Source organism: Amphiura filiformis, chromosome 1 (genome assembly GCF_039555335.1).
Source record: "Amphiura filiformis chromosome 1, Afil_fr2py, whole genome shotgun sequence".
In the NCBI taxonomy this organism is placed as follows: domain Eukaryota; kingdom Metazoa; phylum Echinodermata; class Ophiuroidea; order Amphilepidida; family Amphiuridae; genus Amphiura; species Amphiura filiformis.
The window spans coordinates 7,363,609-7,386,664 of NC_092628.1; the positions used below are offsets into that span (position 1 = coordinate 7,363,609).

The window sequence follows — 23,056 nt, forward strand, 5'->3', positions numbered from 1 at the left end:
ATATAAGATACTGTGTTACAAGAATTGCCATTACAACCAGTTTCATTACACACAAATGCGTCTGTTTATATATCATCCCCCATTCAGATAACTAACTGTTTATCAACACACTAATCAATATCCGGTACAGAATGAATTTTTCAAAATAAAACTGAAAAACAAATCTATTTGAACCACTTACCATTGTCACAGTTAGTCCCATCATAACCGGGTGCACAGTCACATTTATATGATCCATCGTTGTTGTTGCATGTGGCGCCATTTTGACAAGGCATGTTTAAACACTCATCAATATCTTGAAACAAGAATCAGATAAATTAAAACATTGGATGTGATTAGTGTGCAACACCAATTATATGGTTATTACATAATTATTGGAAATATTGACAAGTTTTATTATCAAATTTGTTTAAAAAATATCACTGTTCTTCGTCATTCAACCAAGTTCATGTTTATCATTGAATTTACTTAATTTTTCTGCAGTCTATGTTCTAAACAGAAAGGGTGACCTGATGACAATAAATTGAGAGTGAACAAGAAAGAACCATTGGATATGTTTCAAATGTTTAAAGAATTCATATCCATCGTACTTATCTTCTCAATTTGATTTTGTTCATGATAACCATAATCATATAACTAGAAATCATACTTCTAATACATTGATTGTACCAAAATTTAAATCAAATTCAGGTCAACGTACTTTTCATGTCAGGGCAGCCTATGCATGGAATTCTTTGCCACCGACAGTAAGAGCTCAGATGGAAAATATGACTTTAGGCCAATTTCAATCAAAAATTAAAGAAATTTAGGCCTGTCTTTATCTATATTTTTATTCATTTACTTGCTTGATTTTTGTATATAAATATAATTATTGTATTTCTGTATTTTGAATCATGGTATTTATAATTATCTTAGTACGAGGAACCCATACCGTACTTAGCTCTGCTAGTTACGGTATGGGTTGATCTGTATGCAGAAAGCGAGTGCAACGTAATTTCAATGGAGCAATTAATAAACAGTACAAGGCTCCAGAAGCTTAAATATCTGCATGTTTGTCATAATATTAATTACACGGGTTGTTGTACTTCTTACCTAAACATTCATGTTTGAAATTGTAATTAATACTCCATTATGAATCCAGAAAAAAATAAGTTTCCAGAGCACACAATTCCAATGCAAGTTAAACTTTTATTCCCGTAAATATGAAATATCAGATGATCAGGTGTCACGTGGTACATGTCAGCGCTACGTCATTGGCTCTGACTGGAAAGCGATGACGTCACTCTGTTTACGCTGTTTTTATGACTTTGATTTTAGGGCCGTAAGCTTGCACGTACCGAATTTTTTAGATGCGTTTTCATCTTTTTTGGTGATTGTACATGCAATGCAGCATATGGTTCTTTTCATAAGGAACACAGGATTAGTTTGATGAACAATTTAGAGTGAGTATATGTGTAATTTACTGACAATCGATGCACTCAAACTGAGATGCCTCTTCTGTGCAAACTTAAAATAGGGTAGCATCAATAACGAAAATGTCATACCGATAAATGACACGTCTGTTTTGCCCGGTTTTTTTAAGTTTGCCTTGCGAACTATAATTATCTTGTAGTTGATGATACCATTATACTTATTTGTAATATATTGTAAATACATTGCAAACAAGAGCTATATAGAAAGTCATGTGAGACATGACACACAAGCCGACCTTTTAATGGGTCAAGTTTGAGCAATTTAGAAATTTGACCTTTGACCCCTAAACTTTGACCTTTGGGGTCATAAATATTTTTAACATGTTTAGAATGTCGTAAGAATAATTCCTGTTGAATTTGAGCTCGATTGGACCAATTTCGAAATTTGACCTTTGACCTCTATAACTTGACCCTTGGGTCACGGATGGGGTCAACTGCTCTTGCATTGTGCTTAGGATGTCATAAGAAAGATTTCTGGTGAATTTCAGCTTAATCGGAACTTATACATGGATTTTGATTTTTTTAAATTTTTGATTGACCTTTTGACCCCCTTAATGACCTTTGACCTCAATGAAAAAAAAAACCTTATGTACACCGACAAAATGCATTGTTGTAATTTTAATTAAAAAATTCTAACATATTTAGTTCTCGAGATAAAAATTCTTGAAGTTATTCAGCTAAAAACAGGAAGTGACCTCTTAATGACCTTTGACCCCCAAAATAAAAATACCATGCATACATCAGGGAACACTGATTCATGTATGATGGTTATATTATTCTGGTCTGTTTATCTTTTGAGATAAAATTTTTTGAACATTTTTGATAATTTTGGTTTTTGACGAAGTAACCCCTTAATGACCTTTGACCCCAAAACTGTAGGCATCCTAAAGACCCGTCTAGTAGCAATGCATGTGTGCTAATGGCGACACTCTGCTATGTAATTTGTAAAGACAGTGATTTTTTGAATATTATTTACAAGTTTTTCAGACTGTAACAGGAAATGACCCCTTAATGACCTTTGACCCCTTATCAATGAACACCCTATATACACCGACCATAGGCGAGTCATGTGACCAAACCGTGTCATCATCGCATGTTGTTTGTAGGAGAAGATACATTTTGAAGAAAAATCACATTGTTGACCTCTTTATCTAGGTCAAAGGTCACACGTAGTTCAAAGTCATATGACATGTGCGGGCAATGCCAACGGTCCTTCTGACAACGTTTAGTTAAAATACGTCAACCCGTGACTGAGTTATACGTACGAATGTGGTCGACAGAAAGAAAGAAAGAACAAGAGCTAAATAGTCATGCGAGACATGACACACAAGACGGCTTTGAACTTTGATCTTAAACTTTGACCATTTGGGCGAGGCTATTATAGACTCCCCACCATTAATGGTGCATCACTGTAGCATATAGGGGCTTAATCCGTCTTCCATAGGCTGAGATATAGCCACTTTTCCGTAATTAAAAAAAAAATTTGGCAAATTTGACGTTTTGACCCCCTTAATGACCTTTGACCCCGATATAAAAAAAACCTCATCTACACCGAGAAAATGCATTGTTACAGTTTTAATTTAAAAAATCTACTATGCTTAGTTATGGAGATAAAAATTCTTGAAGTTATTTAGCTTAAAACCGGAAATGACCAGCGTTCGAAATAGGGCCGGTCAGCCGGCCATTGGCCTGTAACTTTTTGGATTGGCCGGTAACTTTTCTGACTGGCATCTCAGTTGCTGGTCCGGCTGGCGGTAACTTTTAAGGTCAAGCCCGGCTGGCCTGTAACTTTTTGAGGCATGTTGCGAACACTGGAAATGACGTCTAAATGACCTTTGACCAAAAAAATAAAAATACCGTGCATACATCGGGTAACACTAATGCATATATGAAGTTTATGTCACTCTACGTTTTGAGATAAAAAAATAAAAATATTTGATGATTTTTGGTTTTTTTTTTTAAGCGACCCCTTAATGACCTTTGACCCCAAAACTGTAGACACCTTAAAGACCCTGTTTGGTAGCAATGCATGTGTGCTAATGGCAACACTCTGCTATGTAATTTGTAAAGACAGTGGTTTTTTGAATATTATTTACAAGTTATTCAGACTGTAACCGGAAATGACCCCTTAATGACCTTTGACCCCTTATCAATGAACACCCTATATACACCGACCATAGACGAGTCATGTGACCAAACCGTGTCATCACCGCATGTTGTTTGTAGGAGAAGATACATTTTGAAGAAAAATCACATTGTTGACCTCTTTATCTAGGTCAAAGGTCACACGTAGTTCAAAGTCATATGACATGTGCGGGCAATGCCAACGGTCCTTCTGACAACGTTTAGTTAAAATACGTCAACCCGTGACTGAGTTATACGTACGAATGTGGTCGACAGAAGAAAGAAGAAAGAAAGAACTAGATCTGGTTACAGATCTGGACCTAGCCGGAGCCGGAAATGCCAGTCTTAAAGTTTATGGACATCTCATACCAATAATGGTGCATCACTGTAGCATGTAGGGGCTTTATCCGTCTTCCATAGGCTGAGATACAGCTACTTTTCCGTAATTTTAAACATTTTTTGCAAATTTGACGTTTTGACCTCCTTAATGACCTTTGACCCCAATACAAAAAAAACCTCATATACACTGCGAAAATGCATTGTTACAGTTTAAATAAAAAAAATCTACTATGCTCAGTTATGGAGATAAAAATTCTTGAAGTTATTTAGCTTAAAACCGGAAATGACGTCTAAATGACCTTTGCCCAAAATAATAAAAATACCGTGCATACATCGAGTAACACTAATGCATATATGTAGTTTATGTCACTCTGGTCTGGTTATGTTTTGAGATATAAAAAAAATGAACATATTTTACGATTTTTGGTTTTTGACCGGAAGCGACCCCTTAATGACCTTTGACCCCGGAACATTAGACACCCCAAAGACCCTGGTTAGTAGCAATGCATGTGTGCTAATGACAACACTCTGCTATGTTATTTGTAAAAACAGTGATTTTTTGAATATTTTAGCTTTCAGACCGGGAATGACCCCCTTAATGACCTTTGACCCCTTATCTGTGAACACCCTATAGACACCGACCAAAGTCAAGTCACATGACCTAAGCATGTCACCATCACATGTAATTTGTGGAAGAAGAAGCATTTTGAAGATATTTGGTTTTATACCGGAAATGACCCCTTAATGACCTTTGACCCCAAATTTGTGAACACCCTATAGACACTGGATATAGCCGATGCCTATGTGCAAGTGGCGTCATTGTAGGATGTAACATGTAGGAGAAGAAGCATTTTGAAATTTGTTGCCAGAAGAAAGAAGCAGAAGAAAGATCCGATAGCATCACAAGACCTAGCGGTGTCCGGCTAGGTAAAGAAGAAAGAACGCTAATGAAACAGGACAAGGCGGCATTTGAGAATGCCGTCTTGTAAGAAGAAGAACGCCAAGAAGACAGTACAAGCCGACGTTCGTCGTCGGCTTGTAATACTGTATGATATTTTGTAAATATTGTGTACTGTATCGTAATATATTTTGTTGCTATATAACATGTATCAAATCAATGAGGGCCTGCTTGAAAAGCAGTGCTTGTCACTGAAGCAGTATAACCCCGCAATAAAGAAAGAATAAATAATAATAATAATAATAATATCAAAGTAGCACACTCAATACTTTCAGTCCAGAGCTTATCCAACATCCCTGTACTTATTTCTTTTATCCAATGTTTTATTTTTGCATCTCACTTTTTACTGCTAATAAGAGTAAATATCTTATACCAATCAACACTAGTTCATGAAAAGCCAACTAATAATAACAATTACGTCATACAGGCTTTTAATAATTTTCTATGTTGGAAATTGCAAAATACAATGAACACGAAAAGAAAAATGCTTGATTTCTATTTTTTAAATAAAACACCATTGAGTCTAAACTGCATGTTGCAAAGTTACAGCTTGTAAGTTGTCAAGTAATGTCTTGCATTTTCCATTATTTTTGCCAACCAATTTTTATTTAGAGGTTAATGACTGCGCATCAGTTGTTTTGAGGTATTGTGAAATATCTAAACATTGTGCTTTGGAACCGAGGAATATCCCGAGGTCCAAAGCACAATGTTTAGATATTTTCATAATACCGAAAAAATAACTGATGCAAAGTCATTAACCTCATTCATAAATCATTTTTCATCTTTTTAATTCAATTTACGTCACATTTTCTTCTTTTAATTTGAAAAGCGGAACACAATTTTAACTTTATCTGTCTTTTTCCTGTAAAAATCGAATAGCCCATTAAGGAAATATCGCTAGCGACCAATCACACTAGCACGCAATCATGCGATGTCCAAATACGGCGGCCAGCGTCCGCGTAAATTGTTCGAACGCGTAACACGTCACGTAACACGGTCATTAAAGAGCGTACTTTTAGCTATGTCACGAGACGCGGTCATTATACTTTTTCAATGACCTGCATTTGTGTCCGCGTATTTAAAAGTTATTATCTGTGATTGGATCACACTTGCTGCGTATATTAATGAGGTTATGAATTATTCTTCTCTTTCATAATTTGCACCTGATAGTATACAAATATTGAATGTTTATGAGTGCAATGGTAAGAACATTTTTATGAGGTGAAACATCTATTCAACAAGACTTATTGAACATATTATTTTACCATTTGCTTTTTATGTCAGACAATGAACCAATAAATAAATGCCCCTACCTGTTTGACAATTTTTGCCTTCCCATCCTGGCACACAATCACAATCGTATGATCCATCATTGTCTCTGCATGTGGCCCCATTCATGCAAGGCATGTCTTCTGAGCATTCATCTATATCTGAGGGCGATAGAATAAAATAGAATTAACTTGTTAATGTACAAGTTAAAAATGGACAGAATAATACTGTATCCATATGGGGTAAAGAAACAATAGAAAAGATGATACACTTCACATGTTATAGAATCAACTTGCCAGCAATTTGCTTTTCTGCCTTTTTAATTTTGTACAGCATCTTTACACACAATACCTTGGCAATCTGTTCCATTCCCTCGGAACCCATCCCTACATGTACAATTATAGCTGCCTTCAGTGTTAGTACAGTTAGCATTAGGATCACATGCATTTAGTGTAGAGTTATAGCATTCATCAATATCTACAAGCAGCAAGAAAGGGATGATCGAATTTAATTTGCAAGAACAAGTAAGTAATAGTACAATGACATATGCAAGAAAACAAACCAAGGAAAAACACACACACATACAAACCCAACAACAATAAAAGCAAAGCAATTGTTACACAGTCACACAATTTTTTTTTAAAAAGAGGTCAATTCTATTTCATTTTACCATTTTCAGTTAAAATAAATCATCTATAAATGATCTTCACAGGAACCATGCATCTTTCATGGCGTGGACAATTTTGGATACAAATTATAAATATATAATCATTATTTTCCAAATCGTCCTTTTCCTCCTTTAAATAAATGTCCAATTACATATCATTGGAGAATTTGAAAATTTGGTCGCACATTCTGTTAATTTTGTTTAAAATTAGTTTGGTATTAATGGTATATCCACGGGTGTAATTTTCTTGGAAATTGGTATAGTGATGGGTTAGTTTTCAGACTTGTTAGAGCCAAACCAAATTGAAATTAAGCCCCCCCCCTGTAGCCTAATAAATGTGCAATAATATCAGAAGTAAGAATGGAATTTTGCTTTATAACCTAATTTGTCTTGATATCATCAAAAATATGCAAAATATAAAGAAAGGCACAGTCCTAATGATTAGATGAAATTTTAATAAACACAATGTTTCTTCAGGAAAGTTGAGAAAGAACTTTCCTGGTTTCTTAAACCAGATTTCTAAAACAACATAATATAACCAACAAAACCAAAAGCAGACACATGTGCACAATTAAGTCAACACAGAATACATTGAAAAACTACTCCAACAAGTACAATAATAGCTGCCTTTAGTGTTAGTACATGAAATAAGGGTCATTTGCATTTAGGGTAGAGCATTTATGCATTCACTAATATCTACAAGTACATGTAGCATTAAATGTTGTTCAAGAATGTTCTTGAAAAATCAAATTGCCAGCAGATTATAATACTGTCAGAAGCACTGTGTCTAATTTTACAGCAGCGAAAAATTTACACTCACTGTAAATCGTTAACTTTTACTTTAAAGGGCAAGGCTGTTGTATGTGCATACATGTGTATGTTAACATACTTGACATGCATAGTTTTTCATATGTGGACATAGTACATGAACATTAGGGTGGGGCAAAAAAACACTTTTTTATACAGTAAGAAATGGCAAATAAGTGAAAATCTACTGCCTGGGCGAAACATGCTCGATCTTACTGATATTTCAGCACAGTACTAGTATGTATACAAGTTAAATTCTCTGAGAGTTCCAAGTTGATCAGAGAGAAAAAATGATTTTCGCCCCACCCTAATGAACATGTGACGTCATTATGTTATGTGCCATAATCAAATGCGGTAAAGTTAGAGGTAATTTTTACAAAAATAATGCAGAGATTGTGGCAATTGGAACACATTCTAATGGCCTCAAGCATAAGGTAACACATCCATATGCAAAAAAACTAATAATCTTAATTATTTTATAGATAAAATAGGGTGACTGACCAAACAGGACAGTGACTCAAGACCTGTTGTGACCTATTATAAGCTTTAAGCAACAAGCAATGATTTTAAAAGGACGCAATGGCGCGCGGTTATAACAAACTCAACTGAAATTACTAAATTAACTACATGCCTACAATTCTAATGTGACAGTGATCAAATCTGATTCATTCAGACAAAATCATACCATAAGAAGCTTATAATAGCAATTTGCAAAGTCAAAGTAACTACAAAAATTGCACATATGCAACAGATGCCTTCACAAGAGATCATTCCAAGAGCAACACTGCCACATGAGCCAATTACAAGTACTGCATTTCAGCTTTGATATATTATTGCTCTCAAAAACCACACAAGGATATATTTTATGCTCAACTATCTAAAGGTATTATTATTATTATTATTATTATTAACGAATACTTATATGGCGCTCTACAGAGACTTTGGTTTTCTATTACTTTTTACAGAATACCTAAGTTTGCCACAAATGTACTTTACAAAAGTGTTACATAACTTCCCTGATGTGGTTAAATTGAGGTAATAAAAATGTGTTTTTAGCTTCTGTCATTCATAGATTGCCTCATAATAAGAAGGACTGGAAACAAAAATAACAGTATCACACAGTATATGAGATTCTAAAGGCATGACTAAAAGCAATATTACTATTCTCATTCTTAAATACTGTTATGCAAGTAAGATGTTAATTTCAATAAAAGATGAATAAATAAAAGCAAACTCTAGATTTTTCCCATGGAAGTAACTTTGAATCAATCAGTCCTGTTGTTGCTGTATGAATGTGATTGGTTCAAGCTACATTATATGAATGCAGGCATTGTGCCTGTATTATAGTCTCATTATAACACAGTCAAGAACCAATGAAATTGCACAAGCGTACAAGAATACAAATTTGAAAAACAAAGTCTACAACAGCAAATCATTCTCAATATATTTGCACAAATACCTTGACAAGTCTCTCCATTCCCTCTGAATCCATCCAAACAAGTACAATAATAGCTGCCATCGGTATTAGTACAATTAGCGTTAGGATCGCATGCAGTTAGGTTAGAGTCACTGCATTCATCAATATCTAAGGATATCAAGAATACATAGTATGGAAAATGTATTAAAGAAATAGAGAGAGAAAAGGTGTACATGTATGTAAACATAACCAAAACAAGAAAACATGCAAACAGTCACATAAATCATGCCAAGCTATAACACTTTATTTATACCTTCAAGTAACCACCCAAACACAAACTCCCTTTCTTGTGTTTGTTGCATACATCTCTGTCCAGGCTGGGGGACGTGCCTGGGGGAACTGGGGTGGGGGTTCTTATAGCAGCCTGTATCCAGGTAATGGGCATTTGCTCTGGAACCCTCTGTATCCTGGTCCTGGCATCTCGCTACTAACAATATTGGTGAAATGTGTGCTATTTTATGTGTAGATACTTTGTGCCACATTATGTATAGTGTATTTAATGCATATAAGTTTGTTGATTAGAATTGGACATCACTACCCATAGTGGTGTTTACACTTTCAGTAGCAATCCCTTCAATGAATTTCAAAAGAAATTTTATGTCCCCATTAGCAGTGACATCAAACAGCAGTATCCAAGCTGCTTCTAAATACCTTGACAAATCTGCCCATCACCAGTAAATCCATCCAAACATTTGCAGGTATAGCCACCATCAATGTTAGTACAGTTAGCATTGGAGTCACAAGTGTTCAGGCTAGAGTTGGTGCATTCATTGATATCTTTGTGCAGTGAGGAAAAATAAAGCAAAGCAGAGAAAGCAAGCAAAGGTCATGCAGATTAGATAAAGATGAAGTTTGGCAAGCGCTATTTTAATTGTTTTATCATTTACAAGCTCCGTACTTCCAATGTTAACTAATTTGTTTTGTAAGATGTTGTCCAGAATGGATTTTGACCAAATACAAATCCTAACACTCTTTAAATTTACATTTCCCTACTCTGTTTCCCAAAACAACCAGGATCTCCAGTAAATGAGGCATTCTGGAGTTATGCCATATCAAATTGGCAAATGATGGCAAGTGAAAGTCACTTTTTATACCTTGACAAATTTCGCCATCACCAGAAAATCCATCCAAACATTTGCAGGTATAGCCACCATCGATGTTAGTACAGTTAGCATTGGAGTCACAAGTGTTCAGGCTAGAGTTGGTGCATTCATTGATATCTTTGACCAGTGAGGGAAAATAAAGCAAAGCAGAGGAAGCAAGCAAAGATCATGCAGATTAATGTGATATGGTACATGCATTAAGCTAGTTATTGGATAAAGATGGAAGTTTGGCAAGCACTATTTTAAATTTCTTATCATGATGTTAGCTAGTTTGTTTTGCAAGATATAGTTTGTTTTGCAAGATGTTGTCCAGAATGAATTTTGACCAAATACTAACACCCTTAAATTTACATTTTCAGACCCTGTTTCCCAACCACTAGGATCTTCAGTGAATCAGGCATTCTGGAGTTATGCCCTCTTAACTTTATAAATGGCAGGTGAAAGTTACTTCTAAATACCTTGACAAATCTCCCCATCACCAGTAAATCCATCCAAACATTTGCAGGTATAGCCACCATCAATGTTAGTACAGTTAGCATTGGAGTCGCAAGTGTTTAGGCTAGAGTTGGTGCATTCATTGATATCTTTGTGCAGTGAGGAAAAAATTTAGAGCAAAGCAGAGAAAGCAAGCAAAGATCATGCAGATTAATGTGATATGGCACATGCATTAAGCTAGTTCTTGGAAAAATATGAAGTTTGGCAAGCACTATTTTAATATTTTTTAATCATTAACTTATGATGTTACTAATTTGTTTTGTAAGATGTTGTCTAGAATGGATTTTGACCAAATACAAATCCTAACATCCTTAAATTGACATTTTCCTACTCAGTGTCCCGAACAGTGATTCAGGTATTTTGGAGTCATACTCTCTCAACTTTATAAATGGCAGGTGCACGTTTCTTCTAAATACCTTGACAAATCTCCCCATCACCAGTAAACCCATCCAAACATTTGCAGGTATAGCCACCATCAATATTAGTACAGTTAGCATTGGAGTCACAAGTGTTCAGGCTAGAGTTGGTGCATTCATTGATATCTTTGTGCAGTGAGGAAAAGATGAAGTAAAGCATAGCAAGCAAGCCAAGGTCATGCAGATAAAATATGAGATGGCACATCCAGTAAGTTTGCTTATAAATGGAAGTAAATACTGTTAACTTTACTTGTGTGACTACTTGGTAAACTAGAATTGATAAAATATTCTAAGCTGGTCTATGATTACTCTTCTTTGTGTCACAGGCAAGTATAGAGAGGGAGGGCGAGTTAGCGCAGCGGTAATTCCCTCGCTTTGCACCACTGAGGTCCCGGGTTCAAGCCCCGGCGCGGCCCAAGGACTTATGTGCACTTGGTTTATCCCGATTCCTTTCTCGCTCGCGCAGGTTTTCTCCGGGATCTCCGGTTTCCTCCTGCTTTCAAAAAATCGGTGATTAGTTGTTTGGTTATCAAAACTTCCTTCACCCAATGGAATTTGGGGAGCTGCACAGATAATTGGTGGATGTTACAATCTAAGTGCGGATAGGTCTGCGCCTGAGGCTCGGCTGCAACTGGCCTAGATGATGCGATCTGCATTGTGATGATTCACCATGGCAGCGAAATTACAGCGCTTTGAATCCTTCAAGATCTAGCTGGAAAAAGGCGCTATATAAATCCGAAATTTATTATTTATTTATTATAGCAGGCAAGTAAAGTATATATCAAGCAAGCAAGCAAGCAAGCAAAGATCATGCAGATAAAATGAGATGGAACATGCATCAAGCTTATAGTTATTGAAATGGTTAACTTGAACTGCCATATTTTGTAATATTTAAATCATAAAAACAACTTTGGCAAGCACTGGCTTAATTTTCTCATCGTTTTCTAAGGTGATGTTTTAATTATTCATGTGTTTCACAAGATATAGCAACTTTACAACACATTTGGTATCACAATAATCATACCTTCACACATCTCCCCATCACCCATATAGCCATCCAAACACATACACATATATCCACCATCAATATTAGTACAATTAGCATTGGAATCACATGTATTTAGTGTAGAGTTATTACATTCATTGATGTCTAAAGAAAAGCAGATAAAAGCAAATAAATAAAATAAAACAGCAAAAGAAATGCAAAGAATAAATGATGCAATGATTCATTTATCTAATGAGACATGGCCTGTCAAATCAATGTCCTGGTCTACAGGTTTTTCTTTGTTTTGCTTGGCAGCATTGCTATTTAACATTAACAAAGAATGTAAATACTGAAGATATTTTATTAATACATCTGATTATAGCATACCTTCACACATCTCCCCATCACCCATATAGCCATCCAAACACATACACATATATCCACCATCAATATTAGTACAATTAGCATTAGAATCACAAACATTCAGTGAAGAATTGCTACATTCATTGATGTCTAAAGAAAGCAGATTAAAGCATAAAAAGGCAAGGATGGAAAAGCATAAAAGCAATATGCAAATGAAATGTATAAAAAAGGATTATACTTTGATCAGCTCGTAATCGTCGGGCCTTATAACATCACGGATTAGTATCAATATATTTTATTTCAAGAATTGTTTCGTGATATCTTGCCAGATAGACCAGACAGGTCAACTATATCACTCTTAACATAGGTCTACTTTTTGGCATAGTGGTAAAAGCCTAACAATTCCCGTCGATTAAACGAGCTGATCAAAAGTATATGGCATTGGGAATTTGACAGTAGCACTAACTGCACTGTGTAAGTTTGCAATATAGAGTGTGACCTATAAATTATACAGCATTACCAGTCCAAAGTTTAACTTAAATTGTCATGGACATTATCTGGGAGATAATGACATGCCATCTATACACATAGGATCAGATTCCTAACTGAATTCGCAAATACCAGGATCCTGGGTTAAACAGGTTTTCTGGAGTCATACTCTCTCAACTTTATAAATGGTAGGTGCAATTTACTTGATATACCTTGACAAATCTCCCCATCACCAGTAAATCTATCCAAACATTTGCAGGTATAGCCACCATCAATGTTAGTACAGTTAGCATTGGAGTCACAAGTGTTTAGGCTAGAGTTGGTGCATTCATTTATATCTTTGTGAAGTGAGGGAAAATAAAGCAAAGCAGAGAAAGCAAGCAAAGATCATGCAGATTAATGTGATATGGTACATGCATTAAGCTAGTTATTGGATAAAAAGCACTATTTTAATTGTTTTATCATTTACAAGCTCCATACTTCCAATGTTAACTAATTTGTTTTGTAAGATGTTGTCCAAAATGGATTTTGACCAAATACAAATCCTAACACTCTTAAATTTACATTTCCCTACTCTGTTTCCCAAACAACCGGGATCTCCAGTAAATAAGGCATTCTGGAGTTATGCCATATCAACTTGGCAAATGATGGCAAGTGAAAGTTTCTTCTAAATACCTTGACAAATCTCCCCATCACCACTAAATCCATCTAAACATTTGCAGGTATAGCCACCATCAATATTAGTACAGTTAGCATTGGAGTCACAAGTGTTTAGGCTAGAGTTGGTGCATTCATTGATATCTTTGTGCAGTGAGGAAAAATAAAGCAAAGCAGAGGAAGCAAGCAAAGGTCATGCAGATTAATGCGATATGGTACATGCATTAAGCTGGTTATTGGAAAAAGATGAAGTTTGGCAAGCACTATTTTAATATTTTTATCATTTACTTCCAATGTTAACTAATTTGTTTTAAAGATGTTGTCCAGAATGGATTTTGACCAAATACAAATCCTAACAACCTTAAATTTACATTTTCGTACTCCGTGTCCCAAACAGTGATTCAGGTATTTTGGAGTCATACTCTCTCAACTTTATAAATGACAGGTGCACGTTTCTTCTAAATACCTTGACAAATCTCCCCATCACCAGCAAACCCATCCAAACATTTGCAGGTATAGCCACCATCAATATTAGTACAGTTAGCATTGGAGTCACAAGTGTTCAGGCTAGAATTGGTGCATTCATTGATATCTTTGAGCAGTGAAGAAAAATAAAGCAAAGCAGAGAAAGCAAGCAAAGATCATGCAGATTAATGTGATATGGTACATGCATTAAGCTATTTATTGGAAAAAAGGTGAAGTTTGGCAAGCACTATTTTAATATTTTTATCAATTACGTACTTCCAATGTTAACTAATTTGTTTTGTAAGATGTTGTCCAAAATGGATTTTGACCAAATACAAATCCTAACACTCTTAAATTTACATTTCCCAAACAACCGGGATCTGCAGTAAATAAGGCATTCTAGAGTTATGCCATATCAACTTGGCAAATGATAGCAAGTGAAAGTTTCTTCTAAATACCTTGACAAATCTCCCCATCACCACTAAATCCATCCAAACATTTGCAGGTATAGCCACCATCAATATTAGTACAGTTAGCATTGGAGTCACACGTGTTTAGGCTAGAGTTGGTGCATTCATTGATATCTTTGTGCAGTGAGGAAAATATTAAGTAAAGCAGAGAAAGCAAGCAAAGATCATGCAGATTAATACAATATGGCACATGCATTAAGCTAGTTATTGGAAAAAGATGAAGTTTGGCAAGTAATATTTTAAAATCATCTACTTTGGTGGTGATTCAAGTGTTTCACAAAATGTTGTTAATTGGTATTACAACAATCATACCTTCACACATCTCCCCATTGCCCATATAGCCATCCAAACACATACACATATATCCACCATTAATATTAGTACAATTAGCATTAGAATCGCATGCATTTAGTGTGGAATTACTGCATTCATTGATATCTGTAGAAAGAAATGAAAAGCACAGCAAAGCGGAGCTTGAAAGCATGCAATGGTTATGGGGGAAAGCTGTTTTATGAGCATTGCATTGTCAGATATTCCAGTGAATGATCAAGGTGAGTCATTTTAAACACACACTTATTTCAAGGTGTTTGGTGCATCCAATAATGTAGCTGTTAGTGTGTTGACAGGATTGAGAGGTGAGAATGCAGGTGTTCCATTACCCTTTGCTCATTTAATTGCCTTACAAAGTAGGCTATAGGTTATAACCCTTTCATATGCAACAATACATATCTAGTTTGTTAAACTAAAAGACACTTGCCAGGCATGTCATTAACTACAAGCTGATTAAAAACAATACAATAACAATAAAACCAGACCAAACAAAAAAGAAAACCAATCACCACATATGATATGTGGAGCATGGTGACCAAGCGGCTTAGTGATTAGACTCATGATCACAAGGTCATGGGTTCGAGTCACATCGCGGCCAATCATGTTGTGTACTTGAGCAGGCGCTTAGTCCTGCTTGCTTCACTCCACCCAGGTTGTCGTCCGCAGCCACAGAAAATGTAATATATTTTTTACTCTTCACCAGACTACTTTTGTACTAGTTGCATGCCACAGCGTAAACACAGAAGTGTGGTTCTGTTGGCTAATTGAACCACATCATGAAATATTCGGCACCTCATTCGCTGAACAAAATGCGTAGCATGGCGCGAACTGGTTGTTTACACGAAAATCAGGGCGAGTGGGTGGGCCAGTCTTTGCTAACTAGTGCTAAAGGACCTTAATACCAATAACGAGTGGCAGTGGAATAAATGTAAATCGCTTTGAACAAAATGAAAAGGCATTATAAAAATACTGACATTTATTCATTTATATACTTCATCTAAAAGCTGAATGGACATAGAGCATCATATTCATTATATGACCAAATACAAGACTCTTATTAGATGTTGTACTTCCATTCATAGAAACTCAGGGGCCCCAAGATTTATACTGGAGTCAACTCATGAGAGGTGGAAATGCACACAATGTTGAGTCCTAACAAAAGTGTGTGCCAGTGCACTCTGCATAGATGCTCCACCTGTGTGTAAAATTTGTTCAGCTTATAATAGGTAGGAGGAAAAAAAAACTCATAACATTGTGTACTGATATAGAATGATATGCACACAGTTGGGCCCAGCACTTATGCTAGTTGCATGTTGCATAATACGTGAATTTACAGGAGCGTAAGTTGGGACTTTATTCATGCGTGCAGTAACAAAAACTGAATAAATTTTACCTATTATAAGCCGAACAAACTTTAGTGCATGTCACTCTACATCAATCCATGATGTTATCAGTCTTGACTATTACAAGTTGATTCAAGTATAGTAAGCCCTTATTTGGTTTTCTCTATAGGTGTAGTTGATGAGCGGCAGATTCAGAGAGCTTTGTATTCATTGCCTGGTATGTTTGCACTATGTATACTACACTTGAACAATAAATCTGTATTTTACATACCATCAGCACATTGATCTCCTTCGTAACCAGTGCCAGTGCAGTTACATGTATACCTAGTTCCATCCATATTCGCAGTGCAAGTACCATTATTTTGACATGGGTTAGATGAACATGGGTCAGGAGGAGCTGAAATGAAAATCATAATATGTATACAGAGGCCTTATAAGCATATAATTATAGGTTACCAGGGGAATCCAGTCCAGTGTAAAGACAGTTACTCTTTTTTTCTCACCTGAACATTTTGTTCATTTTGTTTCCTTCTACAAGTTATAATAAAGATAAGTGGTTATTGCACACCAAGTTAGGTTTTACTTGTGATATTTGTATAATAAATCATCCACAAAGTTAAACACCATCATTCATGTTCACAAAACATGTATATAACAAGTTTGGTCTAGATATTTTGTTTAAATTAAAGCATTTATTATTGTTGCAAATCAAAGTCAGTTTAGAGATATATGAAGGGTTCAAATGCAAAACGTGATTAACACAATTTTCCAAACTTTTTGAGAGAAAAAAAGGTCGCTGACATGTCGCTGGCTGAACTTTAAAAAATTCCACAGTAAATTTGTGAAAATATGATCAAAAGTAGTACATAATTATTACTTCCTCTATATTTAACCAATTATATTTGCAAATATCATGGTGTGGCAATTATGTACCATCCGTTTAGCCGACTGAGTGGGGTCTGCTTAAAGCCCACCAGAAAATTGGATTTTCTTGATGCTTTCTGAAGCCATTTCTGGTTTATTTTTTATCGAAATGACAGATGTGTACTAAAATTAACTCCAACTTCCATGTAGTCCCCTATGTGTATATTTCTTTTTACCCAAGGCCAAATGTGTGCACATCCATATCAAAACGATGCACTTGTTGGCTGCTACATGTGTCTCATTTCACATAATAGCTAGAAATAAATACCAGACTCATCTCAAGTAGAGGTCACTTCAAATCATCCCCGAATTCACATGGTTAAGGAGTGTTCTCTGTATTCCTAAACTATGTGCATGGGGATGATTTGAAGTGATCTCCACTTGAGATGAGTCTGGTATTTATTCCTAGCTATTATGTAAAAAAAAAAGAGACACATGTAGCAGCCCACAAGTGCATCCTTTTGATATGGATGTACACATACAGGGGATACATATTTTGAGGTGAAAGCACCTCCCTTTTATCAACCAATAATCCACCACCTACAAAATGTATGGTCAAATGCATGGAAGTACTACCAAAACACGAATTTACATGGTGCTTACATGCCAAGTCCCTTTTGATATCAAGCATTAAACATACAAAGTTATCTTTGGAAATAAAATTTCAGTACATTGCTTTCATGTTTGGATTATTCTTCTGCACCACAAATATTTCTATTTCCCTTCAGCATTCATTTCATGCAACCTGAAAGCGAAAGTAAATCTGACCGGAACAATTGAAAATAAATCAAAACCATGAAAACAATGCACTGGGCTCTGATGAATTGGTACACTGATAGCACTGACAATATTGGTTCAAAATCACACATTGACACAATACTATACCAAAATTCATGCATTTAATGAATATTTGATACATTATGGTATGTTATCAAACATATATGTTAGTGCCTAAGAAGCTGGTGATAGGATGGGAATGATAAATACCATTTTTCACCCTCGTGTGGCAGTGATGTTAGTTTGCATTTCATTTTTGCGCAATCGCTCAACAAGCTGGGGTACACACACACATGCTTAAAGATGGTGCATAAATGCACAAGAGAAACAGCTGCTTCAACGCATTGATGTCACTGCCACATCAGGGTAAAAATGGTATAATACTACATGTTGAAGTATTAAGAGGAAGCAAAAGCTGTAACAGTAAGATCATTGCCTTTAGCTAAAAATTGAGGTTCGTCCATCATTTGCATAAAACTGTCTGGGTCATAATTTGATCCCATTTGCCCATTAACACAGCTGTGCTTTTAAACAAAAAAGTTGCATTTACACCATTCAATGGTTATTAAACGCAAGCATCGTGGCATGTAGTACTAAAACCCACCATTATTTTCACACTGAATTCAAATCACTACTGAAACCACAATACTCTGTCAAGTGTTACAAATGATGTATCAAAATTACTGCGATTAAATTCCACTTTTCTGTGTTTTCAAATAACATGGGATTACTAGATTTACAGTTATATAATGCGTATTTATAATGGTCTTTTGTAAACTCTTTACTTTAAAGTTCAGTAAACTTCCCATAAAACTTTAAATCAGCTGAACTCTCAAAAGGCATTAATTTTGTCAGTCCCAGGAACAATTCCAGTCTAAATGATGGGCATGCAAGTGTTTAGCTAAGACATGACATGTCCAACTCAAAACTCACCTTATATTAGTTGCATACCAGAACAAAGACTGATACCTACTATAAAAGTGGACATTTTTGTGGAATATAAATTTCTGTGCTTTTTGTGCTCAATGCAGCTTATGCAAAAATACAAACATGCAAATGAAGTTCTTTTATGCATAGGTCTATGTCAGATAAATCAAGTTTCAAAACAAGCAAAGTAAATAAAGTAAAAGGTAAGGTACAAAAATGACCACTTTTACAGTATATGAGTTAAAACTCACCTAATTGGCTGGATACCAAATAAAGCAAAGCTGACAACAAGTAGGTTTTTACTGTCATACCAAACCAGTATTATTTTAAACCATGATTACAGATCTTGCCGAGGTCCACATGGATTATTACATATGAAAAATACACCCCCGGAATAATATTTATGTACATGAAAGTTACGCTTCAAGAAGCCCAAACACAGATGTCGATATAAAGCTAGAACTAGAAGACATATAATGAATCGGGTATTTCCAGAGACAAGCTCCACAATTACCATATTAAAACAATTCTTTCATGTACATAGCTAATGATGTAGTACATTTTGCCCATGCCTAATATAAAAGCTTGACCCTAACGGTTTGTGTAATTCGCCGTCATAGTGAATATGTCATACCTTAGTTAGTAATAGTTACTGGTTCACGCTTGGTTTGCACACCTGTTAGAACCCACTGACTTGTGTGTCATGATCATTTTGATTACGGTTCCAAACACAGATAGCGTGGACCAGTTGCCCAGGCAACGATCAATTTTGACATGATATTAAGATGGCGGATATCTCATCCTTACCTGTAGTAGTTCTCACAGTTGTCAATAACTCTGTTGGGGTAACTATTAGTAGTATAAAGAGAATTGGATTCATGCAAGTTGCAAATATCAATATTTCAAAAGTTTTCAAACAGGTTTTTGGCACTTTTCATTCTGTAATACCCTAATATAGTCTTCTTGACTATGACACTTAAAATCAATGATAAAAATATTTTAAAATATGATTTCACCCCTCATCTGTAGAAGTAGTAGTTTCATCAGTTATATGTGACTTCAGCATTGTAAAGGAAGAAATCAAATCTATATAAATGATGCATAATAGCGGGAACGGAAACCATTTTCATGTCATATTTATTCAAAATAAGTTGTTTATGGATCTTACATCCCATGACGGAAGCCTACTTCTGAGTGCTGAATCTTTTCAAATAAATTTAAGTTAATATTTTTTCAAACCGACCTTCTGACATAATATTTTGTAATGTTCACACATGTTCCAACTTACACCTAATTGGAATTGTTTGATGCATTTGAAAGAAAACAGAGCAATTTTGAATTTATTATCCTAATACAATAGCAAATCCCCCATATACCCTTGGTGAAATGGTCAAGATAGTAAGTGATTCACTTTACCACATTATTTTGTCTTAAACCTTCCTGACATCATTATTATATCATTTTTTGATAGGATAACTAAACAAATAATTGCCGTTGAATTATAGTTTTAACATCGGTTCTAGATGCTATGTGTATTCATATACAACACAAAACAACCTAAATGTGATTTGAGCGGTTCACATTCATCCTCTGAAAAGGACCCTTTTTGTGTTTTTCTGGTGATGCATGTGTACATTATGATCCCGGGGCTGTTGGTGGGCAACGTACAGCGAGTGTGTTACTTTTCCAGTATACATACCTGTAATAGTAGACACATCAGTTATAAGTGGCTCTGTTGATGGGGGTTTTGTTGACACTATTAAGAGGAGAATTGAATTTGTGGAAATATCACATAGTACAAGGCAATGGGAACCTTTTCATTAATATCAAGTAGAAAATGACAATATGCTTTTGTCAAACTCAACATCAATGACCAAAGTGCACTGTTCCAAATATTGTAGGACTGATTTCTAATTGGAACAAATCTTTAATTTTGTTTAGAGAAATATTTAAAAATTCCTTCATCAATTATTCCTTCACTTAATATCTGTGACTACAATGTATCACATACCAGTAGTAGAAGTAGTGATTACATTAGGCAACTCTGTTAAAGATATTGTTAACATGACTCATACCAAAAGAGGAAATGAGACCATTTTCATTAAACTCATAATATCATAAATGGTATCGGTCTATAGAATTAGACATTGCCATGTATTTACGTCTGTACTTATCTGAATCACCTTTTCAATTACAGTACTTGATTATTGACTTTCCTTAATATTGAAAACAATAAAAAATGAACATTGAACATGTATACCTTCATGTAAGAATGTGTTAGATGTATCGATTAGTGTGTTGGATTGAGACTAGTATTCAGGAATCTACTGGCAAACAGATTAATTTTGACAAAAAGAAGCCAATGTTCCTGGCTAATGGCGGAAAATGTCTGGATGCTCAATAAAAACATGCTATATACTACACAAATGTACAATCAATGACCATACTTCACAGTTAAAGCAATAATGTGCGATTTCCATAAAGAATAGATTCTTATCATTTGTTTTCCACAAAATGTTAGTTTTTACTATCACATAATGTTCCTTTTAATTTTGAGGTAAAACAAAGAAAATTGCTATTTCTTGCCACCGCCTAAGCTTGCCTATTGTTGTTGAGCCGAGTGTAACACGGTGATGTATAAGGATATACGCAGTTTATTTGTCAATAATACATATACATACACCAGACATTTCACAGTCATTGATCGGTTAACAATGGGTAAAAAGCAGGGTCCCAGGTTTATCATAAAACTCTTTAAATTTCACTGTAAGTATTTCTTTTACATGGCATTTTAGTACACCACTGGGCACTACAATCGTGCAAAAGCTAAAAATTAAAAAAAAACCAAGGGTGTCACTGTAAGCAAATCGCACATTATGGCTTTAAGTCCTTACATAACCTTACCTGAGTAGCTGTAGTAATTTATTCAAATAGGACTCTTATTGTTATTACTTTAAAGTGAATTAATGAGTTCACAGACATATCAAATGTGAATGAAATTGGAGGTCAATTGAATGTGGTTATTCCAGTTGAAATCCATACTCCCCTATGGAAGACATGACCTTAATCTCCCACACAGGGAGCTACCCATTCAGGTAATATAATTTGAAATTCACACTCCCTGTGTGGGAGATTAATGTCATGTGTTCCATAGGGGAGTATGGATTTCAACTGGAATATCTCAATGTAGCTATGATGAGAATAAATAAATAAGTGGTCCTACGTCTTTACCTGTAGTAGTTTCATCAGTTGTAAAAGACTCTTTGTGATGTAATTTGTAATTAGCAGTATAAAGAAGAGAATATAAGTCATGAAAATATGTGACCTGCTACCACGAAAATGAGCGTAAAGTCCCAAGTTGGTAGTTTCAAGATATCATGGCTGAGTTGATGTTGTTTGTTTGTTGTGCACCTGTACAAGCCAGTATTCGTAGGAAGTCCTTCATGAATAGTCCATTGTGCCTCTATCACAAAGGACATACAAACATATTCTTGGCTTGAACAGGTGCATGTGAGACAAAGAGCACCAACGCAGTAGCCAGGATGTCATGTAACTACCAACTTGCAACTTAACACTCATTTCATGGTAGCAGGTACCATATCAAATGCAATATGTAAGGGTAGAAAGCAAAGAGAAAATATGCAAATTAGCTACATGTACACTAAAGAAGACTAAATAGGAATTATTAATGCGATTACATACACTTTATATAGTCTGCAAACTATACTATAAAGTACTTTATTTAACCTGTTTTAATCAAGTTTTAGCGCATTTGTAATGACTACTGCAATGACTACTGCAATGACTACTGCAATGATTAGGAAAGCCATGCAGGCTTCTAAGATTTCTTAGGAGCTATGAAAATATTCAAGCAATTTGCACACATATAAAATAAGATTAATGTTGCTTTATAACGGTATATAAATCATGTTTACACAAGTTACAGAATCGGATACAAGGATTTCAGAACCCCTTACCTAGTGTAGTTCCAGCAACTAGTTTGTGAGAGAGAGGAGAGAGAAAGAAAGAGAGAAAATTATTATGTACACTGCCTAACAAAGAAAATTAAAGTTATTTGCCAAAGCAAAAGAAAAGGGAAAGAATGGAAAAAACTTAAACAGAAACACAAAGAATGACATGCTTATATACAATATATATTTGAAAAACACATAAAAGACAGATATTGTTAAGATTGGCCT

At 35.2% G+C, this 23,056-nt stretch overlaps 1 protein-coding gene across 1 annotated transcript in view; it reads right to left on the reverse strand.

The window, feature by feature from the left end:
* LOC140155162 (uncharacterized) overlaps positions 1–19,769 on the reverse strand; it is a 44,573-nt gene extending 24,804 nt beyond the window's left edge. Inside the window, exons 1-13 of the mRNA XM_072177896.1 lie at positions 19,665–19,769; positions 16,501–16,626; positions 14,869–14,994; positions 14,088–14,213; positions 13,177–13,302; positions 12,500–12,625; positions 12,152–12,277; positions 11,128–11,253; positions 9,765–9,890; positions 9,096–9,221; positions 6,514–6,639; positions 6,207–6,323; positions 182–295 (exon numbers count right to left, since the gene is read on the reverse strand). Coding sequence (XP_072033997.1) covers positions 182–295; positions 6,207–6,323; positions 6,514–6,639; positions 9,096–9,221; positions 9,765–9,890; positions 11,128–11,253; positions 12,152–12,277; positions 12,500–12,625; positions 13,177–13,302; positions 14,088–14,213; positions 14,869–14,994; positions 16,501–16,626; positions 19,665–19,737 — 1,564 coding nt within the window. The 5' untranslated portion in view covers positions 19,738–19,769. The remainder of the gene's footprint in view (positions 1–181; positions 296–6,206; positions 6,324–6,513; positions 6,640–9,095; positions 9,222–9,764; positions 9,891–11,127; positions 11,254–12,151; positions 12,278–12,499; positions 12,626–13,176; positions 13,303–14,087; positions 14,214–14,868; positions 14,995–16,500; positions 16,627–19,664) is intronic.
* Positions 19,770–23,056: the final 3,287 nt, after the last annotated feature.